General features: G+C 37.3%; 1 protein-coding gene across 1 annotated transcript; it reads left to right on the top strand.

The window, feature by feature from the left end:
* The first annotated feature begins 1,289 nt into the window (after positions 1-1,289).
* CCDC34 (coiled-coil domain containing 34) lies at positions 1,290-25,132 on the top strand. The gene is made up of 6 exons (XM_032414691.1): positions 1,290-1,713; positions 7,463-7,598; positions 14,285-14,392; positions 22,032-22,190; positions 22,755-22,896; positions 24,596-25,132. Exons 1-6 carry the CDS (start codon positions 1,373-1,375, stop codon positions 24,811-24,813), a joined length of 1,104 nt encoding a protein of 367 aa, XP_032270582.1. The 5' UTR covers positions 1,290-1,372; the 3' UTR covers positions 24,814-25,132.
* The last annotated feature ends 1,425 nt before the right edge of the window (positions 25,133-26,557 follow it).

Below are 26,557 nucleotides of genomic sequence, written 5' to 3'. Positions count from 1 at the left end.
CTTCAGGTATGTCAGATGATGTCTGCTGGGAATAGCTCAAGTTTGCCTCCTATGAAGCCCTAAAGTGGCCCTAGGCCTTTTGATGCTGTTACTGATTCTAGGGAGGTTCTCATAAGTGGTTTTCAACCAGATATGCCAAAATTGAATAATTGGGGTAGAGAATATAAACCACTAAGCCAGTTTTATTTCTTGATTAATTTTATTACTCAGACTGGTCCAATTTTCTTCCATTTTCATTTTGTTTTTACTGAAAATTTTAACAAAATTAACAAAAACTAGCATTGCCTTAAAACAGTTTTAACCATGTCATATTTTATTAATTATAGCTACTGCCTTCTGAATTGCGCTTTGTTGCTATTATTTCTACCATATCTAATTCTCCTGTGTCAACTTTTGCAGATCTAAATTTCACCAAGGATTTTCTATCGCTCTGGTCAATAACAAATTTTGTGCGCTATTTTGGCCTTTGTCAGTTTTCACTCTGATATTTCTACTAGTAATATGCATTATGAGGGGGACAAAGCCCTATTTATTTACAAGTGTACACAGTTTTGTCAGCAGGAATAAAATCATCCAGCTTTACTGTCTATCACCTTTTCCTTGTTACCTTCATCCCTATTCCCAATCCCTGAGAGGTCAGTGCTCTTTCCGAGGTCCCACAAAAAATTTTTGTTATGAATAAAATGCATATCACAGAATATTTTAATGGTATTATGCTACACCACAAAAGAATGAGGAACGTGTGGCGGTAGGGCTTTTACTCCTCTAACTGTAGTGCTTAGCACAGGCCCCAGTAAACTAGAGGCTCAAAAAGACCTCAAAATGTACACGCATAGACAAACTAGTTACCTTAAGATGCCAGGCAAACAAGGTGCTACCAAACAACGGAAGCTTGTCCTAAAAGTGCATTCTTGGATACACTTGGAAACTTGGACAAAGTGCGCTCTCCTCTCCCCAATAAAATATGGCTGTGTGCTGAGAGAACTCACGACTGATCCTTATAACCCTGACCCGTAAGATACGGGGGTATTTTTGGCTTCCGCCTCAGTGACAGCGCATTTCTAGCACAAGACCTGCTGCGCCACAGCAGACAAGGGACACGTGCCCTCCGAGCTGTCAGCCGGTGAGCGGAGATGCGGAGTTAAGCTCTCCGCAGCAGCGGCCGGCCGGGCTGGGAGTGGGGAGGGCCGGCCGAGAGAGGCCCGGGCGCAGCCAGCCGCGGCAGGCCCGGACAAAGCCCTCGCGGCCTCCACGCGTCGCCATGGCAGCGCGGGGTCTGTGCCCGACCGGATAGGCCGGCCCGGCGCGCGCGGGGCCTGCTGGGAGCGCACGTCCCCGCCGCCGCTCCGCCGGTTTGAACTTGGCGGGCCCGATGTGGACGGCCGGGCTGTGGGGGGCCGATTCGCCACCTTCCGACGCTCGGTCCTCCGCCGGCTGCAGGTCCAGGTCTCGGCCCTCCTCCGGCTCCTTCTCCGTCCTCATGGCGGGCGCCCCGGGGCAGGGGCTGGAGCCGGTGACGGTGTGCTCGCCGTCGCCGCCGCTGAGCTGCAGCAATTCCACCATGTCGCTGTTGTCTCCCCTCGGCCACCAGAGCTTCCCGTTTGACTACGACGATGGTGACGGGGAGGATGAGGAAGACGTGGAAGAAGGTGCTCATGATTCACAGGCTAAGGTGGCGAGCCTGAGAGGAGTGGAGTTACAGGGGTGCGCCAGGTAAACTCGAGGCCGCCGGCCGATACAGCCCCTCTCAAGGTTCCTCAGACCCTTCTAAGTACGTTCTTCTGGTGGCCCAACCCCCTCCTGGCCTGGCCTCAGAGGCTCTGCAGGCACCTCCCTCCTGAGGTGCTGCTCCTTTTTGCGCAGAAAGAGCTGTGGGCCAGTGCTCACGCATGCCTTCAGATTTTCGAAGATTCTTAATCTTTTTTTCCTGAGAATATGATTGCCACAGTCTCACTCCCCAGAAAAACGTACGTAGTCTCAAAAACACAAAATTTTGCTACCATTTCGGGAGTTTTGTGAATATTCAAAAGTCAGATTGTGGACACCAGAACTCTTGTTCAAACCCTTAACACCAAAATTGTTTTTTGCACCTGAGTAGTACCTGTAGTTGTTTTGAAAAAACCCGATTGCTGGTGAAGTAGGTTGTAGTAAGCAGTATGTATACATTTTGCGTCATAAATGAGGAGCTGAAGCCCAGCTTAGCAATGTCAACCTCAGCATCCACAGACAAGGTGGAATCTGGTCTGTGTCCTCAATTAACAGTAGAATAGAAATCATTGAATCAGAGAATGTTAGAACCAAAGATATTATTAAAATCATCTGAAGTTTTTTATTTCTACAGTTACTCAGCAAACATCTAGTTTGTGCCATATACTAGTTTAGATACTGGGGACCATAAACAAGATAGACATGGCCTGTACTCATGAAATTAAAGCCAAAATTAAGCTACTCATTTTACAGGTAACAAAACTGGCTCAGGATGCAAATAAAAAGTCTGATTTGGAGGCCTATACCTAGTTATTAGCAGAGCTGGCCTTAGTATCGAGGTATACAGATCATGTTCTCTCTTTCCTATGCTACATGGCTGTTATTGGGTATATAAGAACAAAGGGCCTATCCCTGTAGGAATAACTTTCTGAGACAGACTTAGTAATGTAGGCCCCTTCTGGAATAGACTCATACGTCATCTTCAGGAAGATTTACAAGTTTCTGATTGTCAGGCTGTGTACAGCACAGTACAGGAGATCTCGGAAACACAGACCGGAGAACCTGTGCTTTATGTGTAAGCAGCAACATAGCCCCCTTTAGTGTAAAGCATTCATACCCAGAGTGAATGAATGGAATATGGAACCATATGAAATGACTCATACACAGTTACAGCAGTGAGTCTCTTAAGAATGAAAAGTAAAAGTAAGCACGTTGATGGGAATGGAGATCAGTAAGAGTAACCAGGCAAGCCACTTGTCCATACTGGTTGTGGCAACTGCAGGCCTCTGATGAACCTGATAGTAGAACTTGATGATAGAGTTTCAGGAGTCCATTTTCATGTGGGTCTTTGTAAGCATTCTTCAGGATTGAGTTGGTCCCAAAGATTTTTAAAATAATTTTAAGGCTTTGGAAAATACCTTTGAGTCTAATCAACAGGACTGAGCAATGTAGATACAGTTTAGCAACCTATAGAATGATGGCTGTCAAAACCACAGCTCAGATACTGAGACCTTGCATGAGCTTCCAAGAGCCAAAGCCCTAACCAAATAGAGCTCAGGAGAAGAGCCAGACATGTTTTTTGTCTCACTTTAGCCAAAGCCCAAATGAGCTGGTAGCATCCCAGGGTTAAGGCTGCCTTCCTTATCATGACCTTATCACAGGTCATTCCCTATAAATCAAAGGGATAGGATATGGCCTGGAAAGAATGTAGGGGTTGACAGGCCTTGTGTGTGGCAAGTGTCAGATGCATATTAGGTGTTCAGTAAATGTGTGCTGAATGAATGCTTAATTCCCACTCCTGGAGAACAGATAGATACAGCGGTTATCTTCAAATGCTTCAGAAAACTTAGCATTTCCTTTCAGGAGAGAGAAATGTTTACAGAATTTCATCAGTCATCCTCCATACCTCTAACCTTTAGTTGGTGTCCTGGACAGTTTGGGGGTAATGAGGGGAGGAGAGCAGGTAGTCTGACCTGTATATAGTCCCAGTCCCAGGCAGTGAGCATTCTCTCCATGGACCAGGAAGTAAACCCATAGCTGTGTGGGATTTTATGCCTTTTGTCCATTGTTCATCAGACACAGAGATAGACTCAGGTATCAGGTGTGCATGGTGATATGAGCTCCAGTTATTTTAGGTGTACATAGAGCCATGCTTAGAGGATGCATGGGCCTTCAAATGTGTTGGACAGGACTGAGATGAAGCTCATAGTTTACTTCAGACAAGATGATGCCAAGTATTTTCCTGGAGTCTTATGCCTTGAGCCTTCTGTTTATCCAGCTCTATCCTGCTTTTTATATCACTCTATCCATTAGGAAAACCATGCCTTAATACATATCTTAGTCATAAAAAGCTGCTTATCGAGCCTCTCGATTATGGGTAACGCTGTAGTGTATATGCTATACATTTTGTAGTGTATACGCTATCATTTGTTAAAAATGTTAAGGCAAGGAATTTAATATTTAAAATGTCATTTTTTAAAAAGATTTTATTTATTAGAGCATGAACGGGGGGTGGGGCAGAGGGAGGGAGAAATAGACTCCCCGCTGAGCAGGGATCCTGATGCAGGGCTTGATCCCAGGACCCCGAGATAATGACCTGAGCCAAAGGCAGACACTTAACCGACTGAGCCACCCAGGTGCCCCTAAAATGTCATTTAAAAAAATAAAATAAAATAAAAAAATACCGTGCTCTTCCAACAAACATTTCTTCTTTCTTTCTCTTTCTTTCTTTCCTTTCTTTCTTTTTCTCTTTCTTTCTTTCTTTCTTTCTTTCTTTCTTTCTTTCAGATTTTACTTATTTATTTGACAGAGAGAGAGAGTGAGCACACAAGCAGGGGGAGCAGCAGAGGGAGAGAAGCAGGCTCTCCGCTGAGCAGGGAGCCTGATGCAGGACCCTGGGATCATGACCCGAGCTGAAGGCAGACGCTTAAACCGACTGAGCCACCCAGGCGCCCCTCAACAAACATTTCTTAGGAGGTTACTATATTCTAGGCCCCACGCTAGACTCTTGAAATAAAAAATGAGTTAACACATGCTTTCTGTTTGTAAGGAATTCATAGCCTATGGCAGAGATGGACAAGTGACAGAAAGCCCAAGGTACTTAGTTCAGATTTTTTGCAGAGTTTTACTGTGAGGCAATAAAGATTAATGCCTGAGCTGACTCTTAAAGGGAGAATAGGAATTAGCCATACTCCTCCTTCTACTAAATGACGTGTGTCAAATGCTTACTGAGTGCACAGAATCTGCGCGCTTTAGCATAGATTGTCTCATTCAGTAGTGCCTGTGAGGTAGCCTCTGCCGCTATTTCCATTTTACAGGTAAGAATGGAGGGTTGAATAGGTTAAGAAATGTACTTAGCCAGGAGGAAGCAGGTAGAGATTCACCCCAAATGTTTCATTCCCAAATCTAAGCTCTTGCATGGCTACCTGTGGAGATGGAGGCATTTCAGTTTTAGACAAAACTGCAGAGCACAAGCGCGTGGCACATTCATCAGTCTGCTTAAGTTCAACAAAACCAAAATAGTCCAGATCAGCCATTGGCATAAGAAGAGTCTGGGAAGACAGGCAGCAGCTAATTCATGGGTGTCAGGCTGTGGAGTTTGGATTTCATCTTTTGGGCAAAGGAGCCACAGAAGAACTTTGAGGTAGGGAGTGACATGATGGAAGGATGCATTTGAAGGATGAATGTGGCAACAGTTGTGGAAAATGGTTTGAAACAGGGAGAAAGGCCAGTTATGTCCAGACAGTGGTTGTAAGGTTGGAGAAGAGGAGAATGGCTTGAGAAAATGGAAAGAAGTAGAAAAGACATGACTAGGCAATTATGTGGGTGTGGGTGGTCAGGGGAGGAAATCTAGACAGAGGGCACTGGAGGAGTCACAGGTCTGAGTTGCTGGCATGACTAGTTGGGTGGGTATTGGTACTCTTCACTGGCATAGGATTATAAAGGAGGAGTAAAATTTTTCTTGGTGGAGAGGGTAGTGGATAGAGGGTAAAAGATGATTAGACTTGGTTGTCGCTGATTGATAGTTAAGTGGAGCTGTCTGTCAGATGGTTGGAAAGAAGTCTGGAGCTCAGAAGAAAGATCTAGCCTGGAAGGACTGATCATCAGCACCTAGTGATAGTTGAGACTGTGGGAGCAGATAAAGTCTGGAGAAGGAAAGATACATATGTGAAATAAACAACACATCAGCAGTGTCTCTTTCCCACCAGAATGCAGATTGCAGGAGGGCATGGATGAATGAAGAAAGCAGCAGAAAAAAATGAGTAAGCTGAAGCTATGAGGTAGAAAAGGTTGTGCAGAGTGGTGGGAGAGGCATTTGGTGGCCTGAAGCAGGAATGTTAAAGAGACAGAGGAGCTGAGTCTATAAACAACTAGTCTTTATTTATTTATTTTTTTAGAAATATGTTGAAATTTATTTCTGGAAATCTTTTACTCTTTATTTTATATTGAGAATTATAAAAATTTCTGTCCATTTCCAAAAGTAGTGCATATGTGTGCATTGCAGAAAATTTGGAAAATATGAAAGTTTAAAATACAGAATTACTTATATTCTGCCACCCAGATACCACCCAAAGATAAACAGTTAACACCTAGTCTTTAGAGCTGCCTTGGGTCCTGAACAACCTTTCTTTCCTTGGGTCCTAATGGTTCTGCTTTTGCTCAGTTATCTGAGGCTTGTGTATCTGGCTGAGGCCCAGTATTTCCCCACCCTGCTTCTCTTGAGCTTGAGTAGTTACTTTTCCATGTACCTAGACGAGTCAGACTAACAGAGGTGCATATGGGAGATGCGGTAACCAAAATGGAGAATCGTAGACACCCTGTCTGAAGAATTGATAAAAGGGAGTAGAACTAAAACATTAAAGAACACAAGAGCCATATATATTTTTTGTAACTTTATTTCAAGACAATTTCAAACTTACAGAAGTTGAGAATTTCTGGGGCACCTGGCTGGCGCAGTCAGTAGAGCTTGGAATTCTTAATCTCGGGGCTGTAAATTCAAGCCCCATGTTGGATGTAGAGATTACTTAAAAATAAAATCTCGGGGCGCCTTGGTGGCTCAGTCATTAAGCGTCTGCCTTCGGCTCAGGTCATGATCCCAGGGTCCTGGGATCGAGCCCCGCATCGGGCTCCCTGCTCTGCGGGAAGCCTGCTTCTCCCTCTCCCACTCCCCCTGCTTGTGTTCCCTCTCTCGCTGTGTCTCTCTCTGTCAAATAAATAAATAAAATCTTAAAAAAAAAAAAAAAATCTTAAGAAAAAAAAGAATTTCTGTTCACCTTTCACCCAGAATCCTTAATTGTTAACACATTTGCTTTATCATTCTCTCTGCATATATATACATGTTCTTTTTTTCCCCTGAACTATTTAAGGGATGAAAAGGGAAAAGTCTGCTCCAGGATATGATTAGGATCATGTCTTGTAATTAGTTGTCCAGACAAGAGATTTTTAAGAAAAAATTGTCATTGAGGCAAACAGACTGGGTGTGAGTTATCCCAATGGGTTTTTAAATAGTGTGATTTTAGGAGATGAAGGAATTCCAAGGCAGTTTGATAGATAAACTAATTCAAATATTGGACTTTCTGTTCATGATTTTTCAAGTGTATATTTATATATAATTAATTCATATATATGCATTTATAAAAATCACAGTATTGTAAATATATTATTAAATTCTGCTTTCGCTGTATAGTTAAGTGATTTTGAATGTGAAGCCAAAGAGTTTTGAGTACAAGTGCTATGTGTTCTCTCTTTGGAATAGTGTGGCTGAATCAGAAGATAACCAAGAAGAACAGAAACAGGTGCACCTACCAGAAAGCCGCCTGACACCATGGGAAGTGTGGTTTGTTGGCAAAGAAAAAGTAGAACGTGACCGTTTGCAACAGAAAGCTCTGGAGGTAAAACTAGACAGTATCCTTTTTGCTTAATCTATGAGTTAACAAATTAGAGCTGCTCTCAAAATTAAAATGTTTATGTTGATATCCCTCAGAACAAAATTTTTCCATTTGTTTGTATCAGTTTGCTATATCCATTTTAATAACTCTTATTGTAAAAATAATACATGTTCACTCTAAGAACATTTGGAAAATACAGCTAAGCATAATTAAAAACATTAAAATTTCTAATTTCACCACCTGAAGGTAACCATATAGACTTCCAGATTTTCTTGAGTGTATATTTAAAAAAAAAATCTAGAAATGTTTAAATAAAGACACATACAATGGAGCTTCACTGTATATACATTTAACTAAAGTAAATGGAACTGTATTTACTTGGTAAAATTTTTAAGAAAGAGAAACCAAAATTGAAATAGAGACCAGAATCTACCCCCATATTACTCAGAGCATGTGCCCTAGAGTGAGTGCATGTGGGGAGATGGCAATTTGCTGGGCTTTCAGGGTTTTTCAGTTCTCTGTGCTGCCCTGCCTTGCTTATGGACATCTCTGTGTTTGTGATTGTCTCTAAACTCTCAGTCTCCAAACTCAAAAAGTAGTGTGAGATACATTTTCACATGAATCCTTCATTTTTTTAACTCTTACTATTTGCTGTTGAGAAACTAGCAACTAAAGAGATTTGGATGATTTGGCATCCCCTAGTATCCAGACTCACTATCTGAACTCTCCCTATCTGATCACAGAAACCAAGTAGATTTGAATGGGGAGGGGTATGTCTTGTTTCTAAAGAAACAGGATCAAACTTTTTTGTAACCTTTTTTCTGCCTGTTACACTGTTAATATATTTCTATATCATTAAATATTTTTACAACATCATTTCTAAATGGCTGGCTAAGATTATTAAAATATATTTTAAATGTATTAGACATAGGGTGCCTGGGTGGCTTGGTCAGTTAAGTGTCCTACTCTTGATTTTGCCTCAGGTCAGAATCTCAGGGTTGTGAGATCAAGTCCCATGTCATGCTGTGTGCTGGGAGTGGAGTCTGCTTGAGACTCTCTCTCCCTCTCTGTCTGCCCCTCCCCCCATGTGCACATGTGCATGCGTGCTCTCTCTCTCAAATAAATAAATAAAATCTTTAAAATAAGTATTAGATATATATTAGAATATAGTTAATTGGTTCATTGTTGTCATATATTTAAGTTTAATCTATTAGTAACTATGTTGTCATAAAAATCCTTGGATCTAAAGCATTGCCCTCCATGATCTTCCTTGGAATAGATTTCCCGTATCAGTTTTGAAACTAATTATTTCTGCGATGGATTTTGAACCAGATACGCAGTCACATATTCAGGAAGCTTGGCATGATTCAAATGACTGTAGAAACCGGTGCATTCTGTTTCCCTATTGCATGATATTTGTATTCTAAAAAATAAATTTATTCTTGGAAAAGTACACAGTACTACTTGTTTCCTCTTACAAGGGCAGAGGGCTTGAGAAAGACCTTAAGATTTGATGCCAGGCAGGCTTGTTTAAACTTTTTTGCTTCAATTTCCTGTCTGTACAATAAGAATAAAAATAATAACTATGTCACACGACTTTTGTGAGGTTTAAATGAGACAAAATGTGGTGACTGGTGGTGTTTTATTAGTGTTATTACTGATAACATTGCTATTCATAGCCTTCTTAAAGGTTTTTCATTTATTTTCAGAATGAGTGTGTATTATTGAGACCCCAGACTCTTATCTCAGCCTCAAGTTTTAACATTACTAATTCCATTATTTAGTGCAGTGGCTTTCAAAATATTTTGTTCATGGTGAGAAGTCTGCTTTGCTTCATGTCACACACAAATCCATACATGTACGTATCTGAAATGATCTCTTAATTTTGTGCAAAACTTGGTATGCTATTCTCTTTTTCTTTTTGTTTTTTTGTTTTGTTTTGTTTTTAAAGGCCACTCATAACCCACTAAATTGATTTTGGACTCACAGTTTGGAAAACACTGATCCTAGTGAGCCATTGGTAAAGTGGAGTTCAGTTTATGGTATTTAACTTTAGCTCTAACCTCACTAGAATTCACTTGTTACGTTAAGGAAAGGAGGACCACTTCAAGTCAGTTTTTGAGTCAGCATACAATAAAAGAAGTTAATTAAATTACAAAAAAATTTGTAAGGGAGCCTGGGCTTTGGAGTCACACAGAACAAGGCTGAAATTTTAGCCTTGCCATTCTGTGACCTTGGGAAAGTTACCCAACATCTCTGAGCCCCTAGTCTCTTTATAAACCAGACGTTAGAGAGGCAATCCTAAAGTGGCTAAAAGCAGAAGTTCTTAGGCTGTACTTCCTGGATTCAAAACTTGGATCTTGGGCATATCCTTAACCTCGCTGTGCCTCAATTTCTTTATCAATGAAAGGGGGGAGAATAATATTCACCTCATAGTGTTGTTAATGAGGGCTAAGTGAACATAAGGTTACAGCCTAGTATATAGGAAACATTCAATGAAAGTTCATTGTTGTTACATGTTAAAGCAGATGGCAATAATAACTACTAAAGATATATTTTGAGAACAGATTAAAATAATGAATATAAAGTCCCTACCACAATGATTAAGCATATAGCAGAGTATAATTAGTTGAAAGATGAAAATCTCTTCATGTATTTAGTAGTTTGAAATTTCTTATGGCTACATCATTACTTAACTCTAAAGCAATTAAAATATTTTAGCATAAATCTTAGCATATCAGTCATGCCAGGGATATCATAACATACAGGCCAACTACTCACTTTATAAGTTTATTTTGTGCTGTTGTGGTATTCACATTTTTTTCATGCCTTTTCCTTGTTTTATTTTCTAAGTGATGCTTTTCTTATTCTTCTGTCCTAATTTACTGCATTCTCTAATTTGTTTGTAAATCATATCATTAAAAGCATAGATTATTAACCATAAAGAACGATTCATCTCAGATTCCTTTTGAGGGCCAGAAAGTAACTTTGCCAACATTTCATTTCATGGCAAAGCTGGGACTGGGTCCTGGTTCTTTCAACTTCCAATGTAATAAATGTTTTTTCCGTAATATCAAGATGTATTGTAGAAATAAATGGGTCAGACTTAGTATTTAATTTTGAACTTACCCCTGTGGTCTCATTTTCTTCCTTGAAAACTTAAAGGAAAATGTAAAGGATAATTGGGTCCTTAAAAAGATCATCTCTTCTCATAAATTTTATTTCAGCAACAGACATTTAGACATTTGTTTCAGACATCTCTGTAAGATTTAGTTAAAGTATTTTAAAAAATTTATTTATTTATTTTTCAATTTTCAGGTTCTTTATTTTTTTTTCTTTCTTCTTTTTATTATTATGTTATGTTAATCAGCATACATTACATCATTAGTTTTATGTAGTGTTCCATGATTCATTGTTTGTGTATAACACCCAGTGCTCCATGCAGTACGTGTCCTCTTTAATACCCATCACCAGGCTAACCCATCCCCCACCCCTCTCCCCTCTAGAACTCTCAGTTTGTTTCTCAGAGTCCATAGTCTCTCATGGTTCGTCTCCCCCTCCGATTTCCCCCCCTTCATTGTTTATTTTTATTTTTTGACAGAGAGAGAGAGACAGTGAGAGAGGGAACACTAGCAAGGGGGAGTGGAAGAGGGAGAAGCAGGCTTCCTGCCAAGCAGGGAGCCCGATGCGGGGCTTGATCCCAGGACCCTGAGATCATGACCTGAGCTGAAGGCAGACGCTTAACGACTGAGCCACCCAGGCGCTCCTATTTTAGAAAATTAAAAAAAAATTTTTTTAAATTATTTTAATCCATCAAAATTACCTGCTTACAAAATTTTTTACATCTGTAACTAATGTTGAATGACAAATATAGTAAATGTTGAACATTAGTATTACAAAAACTAGCATATTGGTTTTGTAGAACATACACATTTTATATTTAAATTTCTTTTTTTTTTTAAGATTTTATTTATTCATTTGACAGAGAGATAGCGAGAGCAGGAACACAAGCGGGGGAGTGGGAGAGAGAGAAGCAGGCCTCCCGCGGAGCAGGGAGCCCAATGCGGGGCTCGATCCCAGGACCCTGGGATCATGACCTGAGCCGAAGGCAGACGCTTAACGACTGAGCCACCTATATTTAAATTTCTATTATTTAAAAAAATTCTCTGGCAGACTGCTATAAATTCTCTATAACCTTTGGTTAATTCTAATTTTTAACATTTACTTCAACATTTTAATACAATCTGTTGTAAATTATAAAAAATGATGTAGGTTGTGAATAATCCAGGTGCTTTTTTCTTTTTTTCTCCCATCCTGCCTATGGCCATTTCAGCCCTTAACAAAGAAATAGGGCAGGGTTTAGAGTTGGTGAAACTCAATGCTGTCACTTTTCCTGATTGTTACCCTCAGTGGTAAAAAGTTCTTTGAAAGTCAGCAAAAGTTATTGAAATAAAAATGTATGTTTAGGATCCTCTTTGGATTTTGGTTTTTCATAATCAAGTATTCACTGTTTGGGAAAATAGCAATAATCCTGTTGAAACTCAGTGGTCTCCCAGAAGACATTCTAGGGGCCTTGTGGGAGAGGACACTGGCTGTGTCCGGAAGAGGCGTACCCTGGTGGTAAACAGGTGGAGGCACTCAGGCTGGGAATTCTGAGAGGGGCTGCCTTGTGTGTGTGTTTGGGGGTGGGGGTTGTGTCTCAGAAACGGATGTGTTCTGGGGTAGCAAATTACTTGACCAGACATCGTGAGAGTAGAGCACAGTTTGGGTCAGTTTTGCATTTTCTAGGTACTTTGACTCTTCATCTTTAATTCTTATATGAACTAAAATTTGTGAACACAGTCTCCTTTTTTTTCCCCTGATTTTTGAATTTAATTATGTGACAAATCTTAAAAGGGTACATAAATAAAATCAATCATATTATTAGTTGTATGTTTAAATAATTACTTCCCTTGAAAATAAAATAAGACTGTTTTAGAAAATTTTGGATATATGGTTGTCAGATCTGTATCTAGCCTGTCATACACACACTTCTCCTCAGACCTTCTTCCCCTCACAACTCCTGCACTGTGGAAACCTCCTAGTCAGCTCCCTCAGAGATGTTCTCCTTCCTTCAAATATAGTCTGCAGCCTTTAAGGGTTCAGAATCATCGCCTTTGCCATGTATTCCTGCTTCATAGTGTTCAATTTACTCTGCCTGTCTGACCTTTTTCCCATCTAGTTAGTACTACACTCTAATTTTCTAGTTGTCCCCCTCCACTCCCTCATCTAGTCAAGCAGTCTCCTCACTGTCTCTCTGTGGTACTCATTTCTGACTGCCCTGGTCCACACTGTTTCTCATCTCATCTTCCCTTCCTTCCCTTTTTGGAACTGTTATACACAGCTCCTCACAATGCAGTGCCTTAATTCTTTTGTGTATGTAGAATCACATTAGATTGGAGATGTCTGGAATTTCATCTGTATCTAGTTCTTGCTATCTTTGCAATAGACACTGCATCAAAAAAGCATTAAGTGAATAATCAAGGCATAACCTCTGCAGAGGTCATGAAAAATCCCTTTAAAAACCAGATGGATATTTTACTTTGTGAGGGGCTGAGGGGTATATAGTGTTTAAAAGTTGGAAGACTTTCTGAATGAGTGAGGGCAGCTGTTTTCTGTGCAGCAGAATTTTAGGATGAGAGGTCATGGAAGACATGAGAGGTCATCCTGTGACCAGTTGTTCTAAAGTCCAAAAGATATGTTCTTGGTGTCAAGTTTTATCTTCATTTCATTTAACACACTGGAATTATCTGAGAGTTGAAAAATTGGCTTTCCCACTAGCACCCACACTCAGGTAGGTAGGTCTTCAGGAAAGGGAGGGATGGGGAGGAGGAGTGAGGTCCAATGAAAGATATATAAAAGTGTCTGATTATTAGTATCTAAGGAGAGAGAAGAAAAATAACCAGTAATTATGGCAGTAGAGTCCTAGGAGTCTAGTTTGAACAGCATTCTCAACTAGTGCAGTAATTTAACTGATGAGTGACAGAGTGGTGGCATTCAGTTCGAAGTTTTATTTGGCCATACCTTCTACATTCTTTCTCTTGAGGAAATGCCCAAACGTGTAGATTCGAGTGACAGCAAGGCAGTTAAATAATCTGGGATATGAATGTGGTTTTGGTACACTCCAGCAGCTATAAAATCAGTGAAGAAAAATCTGGATTCTTTTTTTTTCCTTTAAGAAAATTGAATCGTTTCTTTGCATTTCTTCTTTGGTAACTCTAAATCAAAATTTTAATTTAGGGATTATTTAACTCCTACCCTTTATCTGCATTAAGAATCTAGAAGCTTTTTATAACTAAAAAAAGTTGCAATTCTCTTGAGCTTCTGCCAATAGTGTACAGTGATGCCAAAATTTATGTGTGGGAAAGTTGATTTCAATGAGGGTAATTTAGCTGAAGTTTAGTCTAAGAAACTAGTGTTTTGCTGCCAAGCAATTATTTGCATTTCTAAAAAATGACTTATAGTTTTTACCAATGCTTTCTTTTCATCATAGACTAGTTACTTAAGTAAGTAAGTTATTGTCACTAATGGTGTATTTTCTATAAAGGAAATTATATTCTTGTTTAATTTGGTTAATGTCAGCCTTGTTTTTAATATGTGATTTGAGTACTTCTATTAAATGCTGCCTTTGTTTGAATAAAAATCCGTAGGAATTAAATCAACAGCTAGAAAAAAGAAAAGAAATGGAAGAACGTGAAAAAAGGAAGGTAATTGCTGAAGAAAAGCACAAGGAATGGGTTCAGAAAAAGAATGAACAGGTAAGGAGGAAAAAAAATCTGCACCCACATACTGACAGCTCTTTTGCAAAGTCTTCTTTTCATCTACTCCTCGTAACCTAGGTTTTTGTTATTTTCTCTGAGATTCATTCTTTGACCTGATTTTTTTTTCCCCTGCCTTCATGGACATTTATCAAGTCTCAGTCTTCTACCCTTTGTTCTCTGCTTCTCTCCCCTTTCCCTCATGTGGCTTCCTTGCATCTTGCTGCAGGTAGTCACGGAGTCTGTATCTCGGCCTGACTTCCTGGGGTCTTGGACTTCCATCTCTTAGGTTGGCAGGCACCTCTGAGCCTGCAAATCTATAACAACCCATTTTTGCCCATTCTCCTTTGATTTCTGTTGTTAGTACTACTGTCATCTCAGTCACCTAGGCATAATCAGAGTTATTCTGTTGTTTGTGGCTTCCCCTGACATCACCTTTCCTCTGTTGTCACCACTCTCCTGTTTGCAGTCTCTTCCTGTCTGGTCTCATTACATCTTTCAACTTATTTACTGTTTATTTCCCCATACTGGATGTAAGCTCCATAAGACCAGAGAGTTTTGTCTCTTTGATTCAGTTCTCCAGCAGCTGGATCAGTGCCTGACACATAGGAGATGCCCAAAAATATTTGTTGAGTGAATGAATCCATCCTCTGTGGCTTTGCCAGACTGATCTTGCTGAAAAAGTCCAATGTCATTCCCCAATTCAAAATATATTTTTTATGATTCCCTACTGTCCTCTAAATAATGTTTTAACAATTCTAGCCTGGCTGGTTAAAGATCTACTAGTCTGCTCTCTCAGCCATGTCTTCTTCCACCTGTGGTTCTCTTCATCTTACGCTCTTGCTTCTTACTGGCATTCTTTTGGGAGCACACATAGGATAATCATGGTCCATCTTCTTAGAGTATTAGTTTTACTGAAAATTTTTGGGAGGAAAAATGTTATTTTCATGTTAAAGCAAGCATAGATATTTAATGGGGATAAAATATAAATTTTATATTATTTTTAAGATACACAGTAGATTTCAGAGAAATCCCAAGCAGTAGACTGTGCTCCCCACTCCCCAGGATATGTAGTCATGAGAAATTTTGAGAACATTTCCATTTTGTTTCTCACTTCCTTATTTTTTTATATTCTACTTCATCAGCATGGAATCTCATCATATCGTCCACCTTACCTTTCCCTTTATTATCCAACTCAAAATATTTTCTACATGAATCATTCACTGATCACATGCTAGAAATAGAAACTCTTTCCTTCTCTGAATCCTGGTTCAATTTATATCACTTTGTATTTTGTATATGTTTTGTGGCTATTTTGGTTTATGCGTATGTCTTTACTTCCTTGTAATTTTAAGACAGTTAAGGGTAAGAATTATTTTTTATATTACTTTTCTCTATTATAAGATCAGTAAGCATTTGTTATTGGAATGAATGAATAAATCTGTTATCTTTCAGTTTTAATACATTCTTTTATTGGATTATAAATTAGAAATTTTGAAAATACTTATCTTTTTATCTGTTTTCTATTGTAATTTTCACATATTTAGAATGCTACTGCTTTTATTATTTGATCCAATTTTATGAGTTTAGTCAGATGTTTAGATTATAAGACAGAGTTTTAAATTTTTAATTCTAATTGTCTTTAACTATTACTGAATCTAATGCTCAGTGGCATTAGTAAGAGTACCTGGTCAGTAATTTCAGTAAGTTGAAGATGACATAGCTTCTGTCATCCAGGTATTGTAAGAAGAAAATTGGCTGGACAGATGTGTGTTATAACCATAAATGTATTTGTTCTTAATTTCACAAGTAAATCATTATTATTTTTAAGTTTGCTTCATTCCATAATACAATAAGAAAGTTCTTTGTGAATCAGTGCCCAAATCAGAATAAGTCTGTGTGACTATTTGCAAGGTCTGTGTGATATTTTGTGTAGTTTATAGCTATAAAACAAAACAGTTTTACATGTACAGAATAGTATGCTCTCTCCTCTAAAAGCTTCTCTTATCTTCTAACTCCATTAAGCTCATTTTACCATGCCAGTCAAACATAGTTGTTATTTGTCTAAGAATGTAAGATACTGCTGAGAGATGATATAGTCTCTATTTTAATTAGTGTCAGTAGATCTACTCCAGTTATTTGAGAAAAAAACCTTTTTTTCTTTTGGACGGAAATGGTTTGTCCTGACATAAATCACCAATTATTGAAAGCAAGATTCCATAAGTATGAGAATGGTTCAAAAATAAGCTCTGAGAAATTAAATTTATTTATTCTGCAGAACTCTTGTACAAGTTAAGGAATAATTGATTATTCTATGTTTTTTTTCTTTCAGACCTATCAGATTTCTTCTTTCAGTCTCAGTTAGATTTACCTCTCTTTGTAAAGACTGCTCTCCTGGTTCTTCTCTTCCCGTCTGGCATCTCTGTTTACATTTCATGGTGTGTGGTCCCTGCTGCCTCTCGCTTCATTCACATTTTAGCTATATCTGGCACATAATTTTCTCTAAGTCATTTTCGCTGTGTTCTATCAAAAAATCAGACAAAAAGAATTTATGTATCCATTAGCAGAGTTGGTTTCTTCTGACGCTAAATTGTTAAATCCTTTTCAAATAAATGGCTTATCTCATCTGGTACTCTTACATTTGTGTGGCCATACTAATTCTTTTTTTTTTTTACAGTGTGTTATCACACGTGTTGTGAAAAGGCCTTATTTACCTTCATTGTTTTAAAAAATAGTTAAAAATAAAATTACTTTTAATTCTCAAAACATGGAACTGATTTTTCAGTGTAAAAAATTAATTCAGATTGATAAAGCATATGATAACACTGTTACCCAATGCATCATTCACGCATTCAACACTTTTACTATGTTCCAGATACTACTGAAGGAACCAAAATAGAAGTTCAGAAACTTTAAGTAGCCAGTTATTTTGTTAGTTTCCTTCAGTTGCAAGAAACAAAGGTTCTATCAGGGCCCCATCTTAAAAAAAGGAAGATTTATTGTTGTGCTCTGTGTGGTATAGAACTGGAGTGCCAGAAAATCTGAAGCCACTTGGTAGCTGTCCGTTCTTTCTTAGTGCATCCCTCTGAGTGCCTGCTCTCTTCTCTTTGTGCTAACTAAAGGCATTCCGTTCTCTCTTCTCCAGCTTGAATTCTACAGAAAGTCTTTTTGATGTTTTAAAAGAAACTTCATTGAGCTATAATTTACATATAATAAAATAAACCTATCTTAATTTGGATGAGGTTTGACAAAGTTATGTACCTATGTAATAAACAGCACCACAGTCAAGATACAGAATATTTCTGTCACTCCAAAAACTTCCCTGTGTCCCTTGGCATTCAACCCCTGTTCCCTACCCCCAACTAGTCCCCAGCTCCAAGGAAACCATTAGTCTGCTTTCTGTTTCTGTGGATTAGATTTACCTTTTCTAGAATTTCATATAAATGGAATCGTACAATATATATTCTTTTGAGTTGGGCCTCTTTTGTTTTTAAAATTTCCTAGTATTAAGACTGAACCTTTTTATTGTTGAGTAGTATTCTATTCTGTGCAGTACCACAAATTGTATATCCATTTACCAGTTGTTGGAAAAATGGTTGTTTTCAGTTTTGGGGTATTATGAATAAAATTTTATGACCACTTATGTACAAGTCGTGCTGTGGACATTTGTTTTCATTTCTTGGGTAAATGCTTAGGAACTGAATTGCCAGGTTGTATGGTAAGTATGTGTTTAAAAGAAACTGCCAAACTGTTTTTTAATGTGCTTGTATCATTTTACATTTTCACCACTATTGTATGAAAGTTCCAGTTGCACCACATCCTTGCCAAACTTGATACTGTCAAGTCTTTTCCAGTTTAAGTCATTCTAGTGACTATGTGGTGGTATGTCATTGCTGTTTTAATTTTCATTTCCCTGAGATCTAATGATATTTAGCATCTTTTCATAAGCTTGTTGTATTAATCTACTAGGGCTGCCATAACAAAACACCACAGAATGGGTGGCTTAAACAACAGAAATTTATTTTCTTATAGTTTTGGAGGCCAGAAGTCTAAAATGCTGGTTATCAGCGAAGGTTTCTCCTGAGGCCTCTCTTTTTGGCTTGCAAGATGGATGCCTTCTCTCCATACCCTCACATGTCCTTCTCTCTGCATGAATATCCCCGATGTCTCTTCTTCCTCTTACAAGGACACCAGTCCTATGGGATTAGGGCCCTACCCTTATGATTTTAATCACCTTCATTACCTCTTTAAAGGTCCTCTCTCCAAATATAGTCACTTTGAGGGTTAAGGCTTCAACATAAGAATTTTGGGCAACACGATTCTGTCTATAACACTATCAACCATTTCTACATCTCATTTCCTGTTTTGTTTTGTGCTTAAATTTTTGCCCATTTTGTGGAAGAATTGTATGTCTTATTCATAAGTTGTACGATTTCTTTATATATTCCTTTAAGTCCTATCACATGTATGTATTGCAAGTATTTCTTCCCATTTAATTTTCCTTAATGGTAATTTTTTTAAAGAGAAGTTTTAAATTTTGATAAAGTTCCATATTTAAAAATTTTGTTTGTAGCTTGTGAGTTTTGTGTCCTATTTAAGAAACATTTGCCTACACCATATGTGTAAAAATATTCTCCATTGTTTTCTTCGGGAAGTTGTAAAACTTCAGTTTTTACCTGTATGTGTATTTCGAGTTAATTTTAATGTGTGGTATGAGTTAAGGGTCAAGGTTCATTTTTTTCTTTTTTTTTTTTGGCATATGGATGTCCAGTTGTTCTAACACTGTTTGTTGAAAAGATAATCTTTTCCCTATTTAATTACCTTGGCACTTTTGTTTAACATCAATTGACCGTATAAGTATGGGTCTATTTCTGGACTCTTTTTTCTCCCTCTGATCTAGTCCTGTGCCAGTACCACACTAACCTGTTACTATAGCTTTATAATTATTGAATTTATAATTCTTCTAATTAGATAGTATAAATCTTCCATTTTTTTCTTCTATTTCAGAATTGTTTTTAGTTACTCTGTGTCTTTCCATATACAATTTAGAATCAGCTTATGAATTTCTCTGATCATGTTTGCTTTAATAATGCCTGACACTATTGTGATTTCATTAAATATATAGATCATTTTGGAGAAAATTGCTATCTTAGTAATATCAAATTTTAAATCTATGAACATGATTTTTCTTTCTATTTATTTAGGTCATGTTTAATTTCTCTCAGTAATGTTTTTTAGTTTTCAAGGTACAGTGGTATTATACATCTTTTGTTAAATGGATCCCTAAGAATTTCATGTTTTTGATGATGAGAACAGTTATGTTGCGTTATTCCTGTTAGTATATTATGACTTCCATGCCTGGTTTTGATATCAGAATAATACTGGGCTCTTAAAATGAGTTTGGATGTGTTCCTTTTTTCTGTATTTTCTGAAATACCTTGTGTAGTAATTGGTATTATTTCTTAAATATGTGATGAAATCTGGCAGTGAAGCTATTAGAGCCTGGGGTTTTCTTTGTGGGAAAGTTTTAATTTCTGAATTATCTTTACAAGTAGAGGGTTATTCAGATACTCTATTTTCTTTTTTGAATCAGTTTTGGAAAAATGATATATTTTAAGGAATTTTATTAATTTAATTTTATTTAAATTGAATTAATTGCCATAAAATTTTTTTTTAAATATTTTATTTATTTATTTGACAGAGAGACAGTGAGAGAGGGAGCACAAGCAGGGGGAGTAGGAGAGGGAGAAGCAGGCTTCCCGCTGAGCAGGGAGCCCAATGTGGGGTTTGATCCCAGGACCCTGGGATCATGACCTGAGCCAAAGGCAGCCGCTTAACGACTGAGCCGCCCAGGTGCCCCGACATAAAATTATTTTTAACATTCATTTTAGTGTCTGTATGATCTTTGATCTGCCACTTACCAAATCTGTGTGACTTTAGGCAAATGACTTAACTTCTTTGTGCCTCATTTCCTCGTTTGTAAATTGAGATTATAATAGTGCCTACCTCATATTGTGGTTATAAGAATTGACTTGGTACACATGTATAGAGTATATACAGAAGTAATAGAAAGAGTCAGCACTCAATAAATGTTAGCTGTTATAATTGAAGACGACGTAGGGACTGGATGACTCCTTGTTGATGAGGTTGTGAAGGAGTCTCATGAGTCAGACAGTGAGCAAGATGTACTACAAGATCCTTTTTAATCTTGTAGCTTTTCTGACAGTATGAAGTAAAATCCAGTATTGTTTTAATGGATTGGGTTCTCAGCAAGAAAGGATTCCTTTTTGCAGCTGTTGGCTGCCCAGCAAGACAGAAGTACACATAGCATCTTGGGGACCGACTTGGCCTTGATGTTTTTTTTTTAAGATTTATTTATTTTAGAGAGAGAGAGAGATTGCACGCAAGAGAGAGAGCAGGGGGTAGGGGCAGAGGGAGAGGGAGAGAAGCAGCGGAGCCCCATATGGGGCTCGATCTCACGACCCTGAGATCATGACCTGAGCCGAAACTAAGAGTTGGTCGCTCAACTGACTGAGCCACCCAGGCGCCCTGGGCTTTGAATTTTAAGACCTGTCTTTCCTGCATAGCATCTGACGTATATTGTATGTAACTGATGTTTATTACTTGGGTGTTACTTGAATTGCTTATATGAAATATTCTACAAGATGCTTTCAGGGGAGGAATTTTTTTCTTCGGTCATATTTCTTTTGCTCCGTGAAGGGTAACGCATCTGGCATTTGTACTGCTTACACTTATGCCTTGCAGATTATTTTCTAAACCTTTGATAAGGAGAGTAAGCCATGTTATTGGTTTATTTAGAATGTAGCTGGGTTGGTAAATTATCTTCTGAATGAAAAAGAAAAAAACATCGAACCATAGACAAATTTTTTCTGTAAAGGGCCAGATAAATAGTTTAGGCTTTGCAGGCCATACAGTCTCTGTTGTAGCTCTTCAACTTTGCTGTTGTGGTGCAAAAACAGCCATAGACAACAAATCTATAAATAAATGGATTTGGCCACATTTCAATAAAACTTTATTTACAAATACAGGACCATATTTGGTCTGGGGACCATAGTTTGCCAACCTCTGGTCTATGTAGGACTTATAAGAATTATAACTAGAGATTTGTCTGTATGTGCCCTTATAACAGTATTTAATGGTCCAAAATGTTATTTTTTTGTCCTCTGTAGCTCACAGATGGCAAAGATTGTATCTAAGTATTTGTATTGGCAAACTGTCAGGAAATGTATGGCTCCTATTTTAGAGTGAAGGTAAACATCTACTAAAAAATACAAGATTCAGAACAATCTAACAGGTTGTAATTTCTGTTCATTAATCAGCAAATCTTTATGGAGCACCTACTGTTTACTTAGCAGTGGCACAGGCTCTGAGTATACTTTGGTGGGCAAGGTCTTTGTTACTGTCATCATGAAACTTACAGCAAAGCTGGTAGACTAAAATTGACCAGGGGATTGCAGGTATGTTATATATTTTCATAAGCTACATTGTGTCAACCACTATGTTACCACCTTTTTTAAGAAATAGCTGAAGTATAGAAAATTGCTGCATATAATACTCCTTGCTTATATGGGCATAATTACAGATATACCAATTAAAATTCCTTCATTTTTTATTTAAGAAAAGAAAGGAAAGGGAACAAAAAATTAATAAGGAAATGGAGGAAAAAGCAGCAAAGGAATTGGAGAAAGAACATTTGCAAGAAAAGGCAAAAGAAAAATACCAAGAATGGTTAAAGAAGAAAAATGCTGAAGAATGTGAAAAGAAGAAGAAAGAAAAGGTATTTTTATTAAGTGACCAGTTGGAATATATGGCTTTAGTGTTCATATGTGCCAACTATATTGTATAAAAAGTTTCTAATAGAAAATTGGCACCACCTTAGCATAAAATAAATACATGAAGCTATCCCTACTTATTTATACTATGTGGAAGTTTCAGAAATGAATATGCATTTGTGGTTTTCTTAGGTTGAGAAATATTTATAAGCCTGTTAATATATTTTCAGTCAGGTTCAAACTTTTTTTCATGGTTTATGCTTTTAAATATCTTTTGATGCACTTTTATGAAAGTCTTATTACATTGTAAATTACTGTCTATTTTAAAACAGTGAATTGCTTTTTTTCTTCTTGGGTTTGATGTCTTATCGTTGTTTAGAAGCAGCCACCTTTAGATTACATCCCTGATCATGTTTAATTTTGTTATCAAATTATAGAAATATGATTTAGTATTTATGATTAGTAAGGCATTGGGGTGGGAAGCTATTGGGGAAAAGAGTCAGTGGAATTAGAATAGAATTTTTGGTTATAGAACATCACTAGAGATTTTTTGGTCTTGTCATTTTAAGGAAAAAGAAAAACAACGGCAAGCTGAATTACAGGAAAAAAAGGAAATAGCAGAGAAAAGGTTTAAGGAATGGTTGGAAAACGCAAAAAATAAACCTCGTCCAGCTGCAAAGAGCTATGGTTATGCCAATGGGAAACTTACAGGTTGGTTTTTATGTTATGTGGCTTACATAAATATGGCTTGCAGGAGCAAATATTATACATTATGTTTCCTTTTGACAGAAATAGAAATGTGTAAATCATTTTTCTTTCAAATTACTATTTTCTGGAAGATGGTAACACACTGTATTCCTCTAGAGATACTACAAATTTTTTGTCATACTTTTATAAATCAGATATATTTTAAAGGCAGTAGTTGCAAAACTGCAAAGTAATGATTTCTGCCATTAAGAAAACATAGAACTTTCTTATGGTTTTGGTTTTTGAAGCCTTAATGAGGATATATTTAAGAGGTCATTCTTCCTCCCCTTCTTCTAACCATCTCTTAGGCAGAGCTTCCGATGTCTTTGGCACATTCCTTTTGCTGGGTGGAATACTAGGCAGCACATGAACCCGACAAAAAACCGGTTGGCCTTTAGGCTTGCTCTGATTATAAATGGCAGTGCATGTTTTTCTTTGTACTTCATGTTGGAAGCTCATACCTTGCTGACAGCTGCCTTCACTTGTTTAAGTGATTTATTATTAAAAATACTCCCATTCTGTTCTGTTCACACAATAGAACATATTCCAGACTTTGTTTTGACCATCTTGGTGAAGTGTGTGTTGACATATCTATGCAGTCAAAGTGGGTTGCCAGTGTTGAACGACATTCCTGCTGTCAGGGTTTAGGCCTCTCCTACGTGTCACAAAAGTCATCCGTTACAGCTACTAGGCACTAGGCATGGTCTGCTCCTTTCTCTTCTCTTTTTCTGTTTGGAAAAAAAGAGGAATAAGCGGTGGTTTTAACCAAACAATTGATTAGTAAAGTTAAAACATTGGGTGGGAAGATACATAGTGACTAGAAGTTTTTTGCTACAATAATGGATTGTTTTATTAAGTTTTTTGCATTTTTAATGAGTTTTGTTCTAATAAACATTTATCTGCAAATGCTCTACTGCTCTTAATAATCAAAATTACAGTGATATTATGAAATTGATTAATTTGATTGATAATAATTTAGAATTCCAGTGATTCTGAACAAGAGTTTTGATTCACTTTAGCTATAATGCAGTGTATCTTTTTTTTCTCTAAAGTTCAGTGTCTGACTAGGGAAAACTAGTACACAATCAGTGGTTTCCTAGATTGAGTTAAGAAAATGAAGATTTTAATCAGTTTAAGGGTTCTTTTTTTTTAAAGATTTTATTTATTTATTTGACAGAGAGAGACGCAGCGAGAGAGGGAACAGAAGCAGGGGGAGTGGGAGAGGGAGAAGCAGGCTTCCTGCTGAGCAGGGAGCCCGATGTGGGGCTTGATCCCAGGACCCTGGGATCATGACCTGAGCCAAAGGCAGACGCTTAATGACTGAGCCACCCAGGCGTCCCAGTTTAAGGGTTCTAAAAGTAATTTCTTAATAAAAATTTTATATGAGTTTTTATTTATATAGATTTTGACAACACTCTTTGGACTTATAGAATTATCATTTATGTTTTAATTTTTACTGCAATACTTACTGTATTTGAAAAATGTGTTACTTGTTTGAAAATATGTTAGAGTTCAAATTTTAAATGGATTAAATTGGCTTGTCAGTGATATTTTGCCCTTTTGATACTATAACATTTTTCTAGGAATTTAAAAATAAGTAGTTTCTTTGATCTCAAGAAGTTTTTTCTTGTTTTGTTTTGTTCTGACTTTTTAATAATTTTAGATTTTTACAGTGGAAATTCTTATCCAGAACCAGCCTTTTATAATCCAATTCCATGGAAACCCATTCATATGCCTCCTTCCAAAGAAGCTAAGGACCTATCAGGAAAGAAGACTAAAAGGCCTGTGATAAGTCAGCCACGCAGGTCATCATCCTCTCTGGTGGTTCAGAAAGCCAGAAGCAATCTTTGCCTTGGAACTCTGTGCAGAATACAAAGATAGTGGGTGTGGGAAATTTCATGCTTTTACCTGAAGCTATTTAATTTTAAAAGTAGAATCATTTTTTACTCCTCAGTCAACAGCTCAACATTTGATGTGATTATTGACACTTTCACATTTTTGCATTCGTATATGTTGTCCTTAGAGCTAATTGAAGAAAATGCTTTATACATTTTCATTTTTATAAGTCCTTCAAGGTTGATCTTGGCATTTTGTTTCACAGGATAAGTGACTGAATATCTAACAATTGTGTTTATATTTAGCTTGTATTAAAACTACATTGTAATACCAATAAAACCAACAATTTGTGTTGTGTTCTTTCATACTCTGTGTTTGTGTTTATGAACATAGTAAGATTAAGCTTAAATTGTTCAAACAAGCATTTCTAAACTACATACTCAAGATAACTCTTAGAAGAATTTATATGGGTTAGACTCCTACAGAAATCAAAAACAGTCTTTGTTGATAACTTTTGGTGTATTTTTCCTTTGTAAATATTTTTAAATAACTAGAGGCATGTTTTATAACAAAGAAATGAGGGTTGAGTTTTTGAAAGGGAAATTTTAAAACATTGTTATATGCTCTGGATCTTAGATTGGTATGTAGCAATCTTGAGACACTAATAATATTTTGCTAAACTTTGTACAATTAGATGGTTAATTTTGAAATTAAGATTATCAGTACATTATTTTTTAATGTTCAAGGTTCAATGGTGTTTTATTGAAGCTGAGATCTTATTAGTAAATACATATTAAGGAAAGTAGTTCAAAGGATTACTAAAATAACAGCACTTTTTACTAAATTTTAAAAGTCTGTATCTTTTTTTAGGAACCATCAAGAAATGAAGATTTGTTGTGGCAATATAAAGTTCAGTAAGTTCATTTAAAAATGATACCTGTGTAGAGCATATTCCATATTTCTGCTAGGTTTGTCATCTGTCTAGTTTCTGGTGATGAATGTATAGTGGTGACGACCAACACAAAGAAACAGCAGTAGGATCTTTGAAGGGTATTCATGTCATCAGAGATCTAGGAAAATTCACTTCTAAGCAGAGAACAGTTTGGGAGGAGTCAGTAGGGTTCATTGGGTCAGAATATTGGTGAGATTTAGAGGCTTGACCATCCTTCTCAGAACCTCTTAGACACAATGATATTTCCAGGTGATCATTCCCTTGAACAAATTCACCTGTGTAGGGAAAATGTACAGTTAGCCAGAGTAGCAATAAACTTGGTTAAAAACAAAGCATACATAGGCCTGAATTCCTGGAGGTTTTATATATGTTTGTATTTAAGAAACCTTCAATTTTACACACAGATTAAGTCATTTAGGCAACTTTTAACTATAACCCTAATTCTAATCAGACTTTTTGTCCAGTCAATAATTAATTAGTTTGACCAATATTACAATAGTCCCCCCTTATCTGTGGTTTTGATTTCTGTGGATTTAGTTACCCGTGGTCAACCATAGTCCCAAAGAAGGGTAAGTACAGTACAATAAGTATTTTGAGAGAGAGACCACATTCACATAACTTATTACAGTATATTATTATAATTGTTCTATATTGTTAATCTCTTACTGTGCTTAATTTAGAAATTAAACTTCATCATAGGTGTGTATGTATAGGGAAAAACAGTATATATAGGGTTTGGTACTCTCTGTGGTTTCAGGCGTCCACCAGAGAGGGGTCTTGGAACGTATCCCCACAGATGGGGGGGGGGACTACTATAATCGAACATTTACTCTGTGA

Source organism: Phoca vitulina, unplaced genomic scaffold, assembly GCF_004348235.1.
Source record: "Phoca vitulina isolate PV1807 unplaced genomic scaffold, GSC_HSeal_1.0 scaffold16, whole genome shotgun sequence".
NCBI classification, from domain to species: Eukaryota; Metazoa; Chordata; class Mammalia; order Carnivora; family Phocidae; genus Phoca; species Phoca vitulina.
This window is presented reverse-complemented; position numbering and strand designations above follow the sequence as displayed.

Bases quoted from the DNA above. Each gene is read 5' to 3' on its own strand.
- CCDC34 (XM_032414691.1), top strand. From the start codon at position 1,373: ATGTGGACGGCCGGGCTGTGGGGGGCCGATTCGCCACCTTCCGACGCT. The intron at 7,599-14,284 runs GTAAAACTAGAC...AAAAATCCGTAG, and splicing joins TGCAACAGAAAGCTCTGGAG to GAATTAAATCAACAGCTAGA. The intron at 22,897-24,595 runs GTTGGTTTTTAT...TAATAATTTTAG, and splicing joins TGCCAATGGGAAACTTACAG to ATTTTTACAGTGGAAATTCT.